Raw genomic sequence first — 1,519 nt, 5'->3', positions numbered from 1 at the left:
GGCAGCAGCGCGCAGAGGTGGACACCCTGCTCTACGACAGCCCTGGGGCCCGGCCCTAGGCCCAGCCAGGCCCCTGGTCAAGGGCTCCCCCAGTGTTTCCGTGGTGCTTCTCTGCCCTTGTCCCTCCTCAGCCTCGGCCACTGCGCCCTGGACAGACGAGCCCAGGCTCCACAGGTGGACGGGGTCTTGCCTCCCATGGAAAGTTCCTCTTACCCAGACCCACGCCCGGCCGTGCTGCGTACAAGGTCTAGCCCACCTGACCGTGTCAAGGCACCCGAGCCTGTCCCCATGAAGGACCTCCCCCTCCCCACCGTGGGCCCCATGGTCTGCCTGGAGCCCCCGATGCTCCCTGCAGTTCCGATTTGGGACACGTTGCCTCCCACCAGGTGTCCAGAGGGCTCTGCCAGGTGCGTGGCTGACCTGGCCCCTCACTGTGGGTGTCACAGGCCAGCACTGGCTGGACATGTGCCCTGGTCATAGCTGTGCAGGAAGCTGGGTCATGGATGGAGGAGAGATGATCTGGTCTCAAACTGGAGAGGCGGTGCCCGAGCTCTGGAGAGCAGGCAGCAGCAGGCGGGGGCTGATGGAGCCTGGACCGGCTGTCAGTCGCTTCTGGGCACAGCCCCCAGGCTTCCCATGAAGCCCACCCCAGGCCCAATGGCAAACATTTGTGCCTGCCACAGCCCTCAGTGCAGGTGCCACCCCGTCCGCCCCACCCCTTTCCCAGTACTTGTCATAGGACAGAACCTCCACACATTAAAGGACACAGAACTGCCTGCGTCTGTCAGGAAAGCTTTTATTTCAGTTCCTGTAGCACTAACTGTACCCTCCCCTGGGGCTCTGCCCCCAGGAGGGCATTTGCTCTGGTGTCTCCAAGTGGTCATGGCCCAGACCCGGGTCCAACCCACACCCAACCCCTCCACACACCCCTAGCCAGCAACACCCCCAAGATGAGCCCCGTGGGTGCTTCCAGAGCTGCTAGGAGCCCAGGGTGGGGCAATGGGCAGAACCTAGTAGGGCCCCAGGTGGGGCCACCACAGCTCAGGTGGGGCCGGGCTCAGGGTGCCACATCCATATCACCAGTGCACACCCTGCCGTTCTGGGGCAGTGGTGGGTGAGGAGGCAGGAATCAGAGTGGTCGGCTGAAGCAGCTGGTGAGTCCTGGCCGAGGGTCCAGCTGGATCTCGGGAGCCGTCAGCCTGGCCGGCAGGGGCCTTGCGTCAGGGCCTGCAGCGCTTGCTCTGGCTCTCAGACACGGCGGGAGCAGCCCGCTTGTTGCGGTGGTGAGGGAAGGTGGGCATGAGCTCCGGCTCACAGGCTGTGGGGAGGGGGCATCAGCACTGGGGGCACTTGGCACTCACCTCAGGTCCCTGGAGCACCCCGCACCTCCCTCTGCTCCCCTATGACCTGCAGACAGTATGTGTGCCCAGTGTCCAGCGGCTGCCCATGCAGGGCCAGCAGGCCACCTGGATGGGTCTGGGCTGGGAGTGCCCCCTACCCCCACATCACAGGCTGGGGC

The 1,519-nt window shown here is 65.2% G+C and overlaps 2 protein-coding genes across 2 annotated transcripts in view; one reads left to right on the top strand and one right to left on the bottom strand.

Annotated features, from left to right (window-relative positions):
* The window catches only part of LOC102768865 (charged multivesicular body protein 1a), a 39,416-nt gene that overhangs the window by 20,369 nt on the left and 17,528 nt on the right, over positions 1-1,519 (top strand). The window lies entirely within an intron of this gene.
* CDK10 (cyclin-dependent kinase 10) overlaps positions 780-1,519 on the bottom strand; it is a 5,202-nt gene continuing 4,462 nt past the window's right edge. Inside the window, exon 12 of the mRNA XM_015572001.1 lies at positions 780-1,318. Within this exon, the coding sequence (XP_015427487.1) occupies positions 1,221-1,318 (98 nt within the window). The 3' untranslated portion in view covers positions 780-1,220. The remainder of the gene's footprint in view (positions 1,319-1,519) is intronic.

The sequence above is a fragment of the Myotis davidii genome, unplaced genomic scaffold (assembly GCF_000327345.1).
Source record: "Myotis davidii unplaced genomic scaffold, ASM32734v1 scaffold1453, whole genome shotgun sequence".
NCBI lineage: Eukaryota > Metazoa > Chordata > Mammalia > Chiroptera > Vespertilionidae > Myotis > Myotis davidii.
This window is presented reverse-complemented; position numbering and strand designations above follow the sequence as displayed.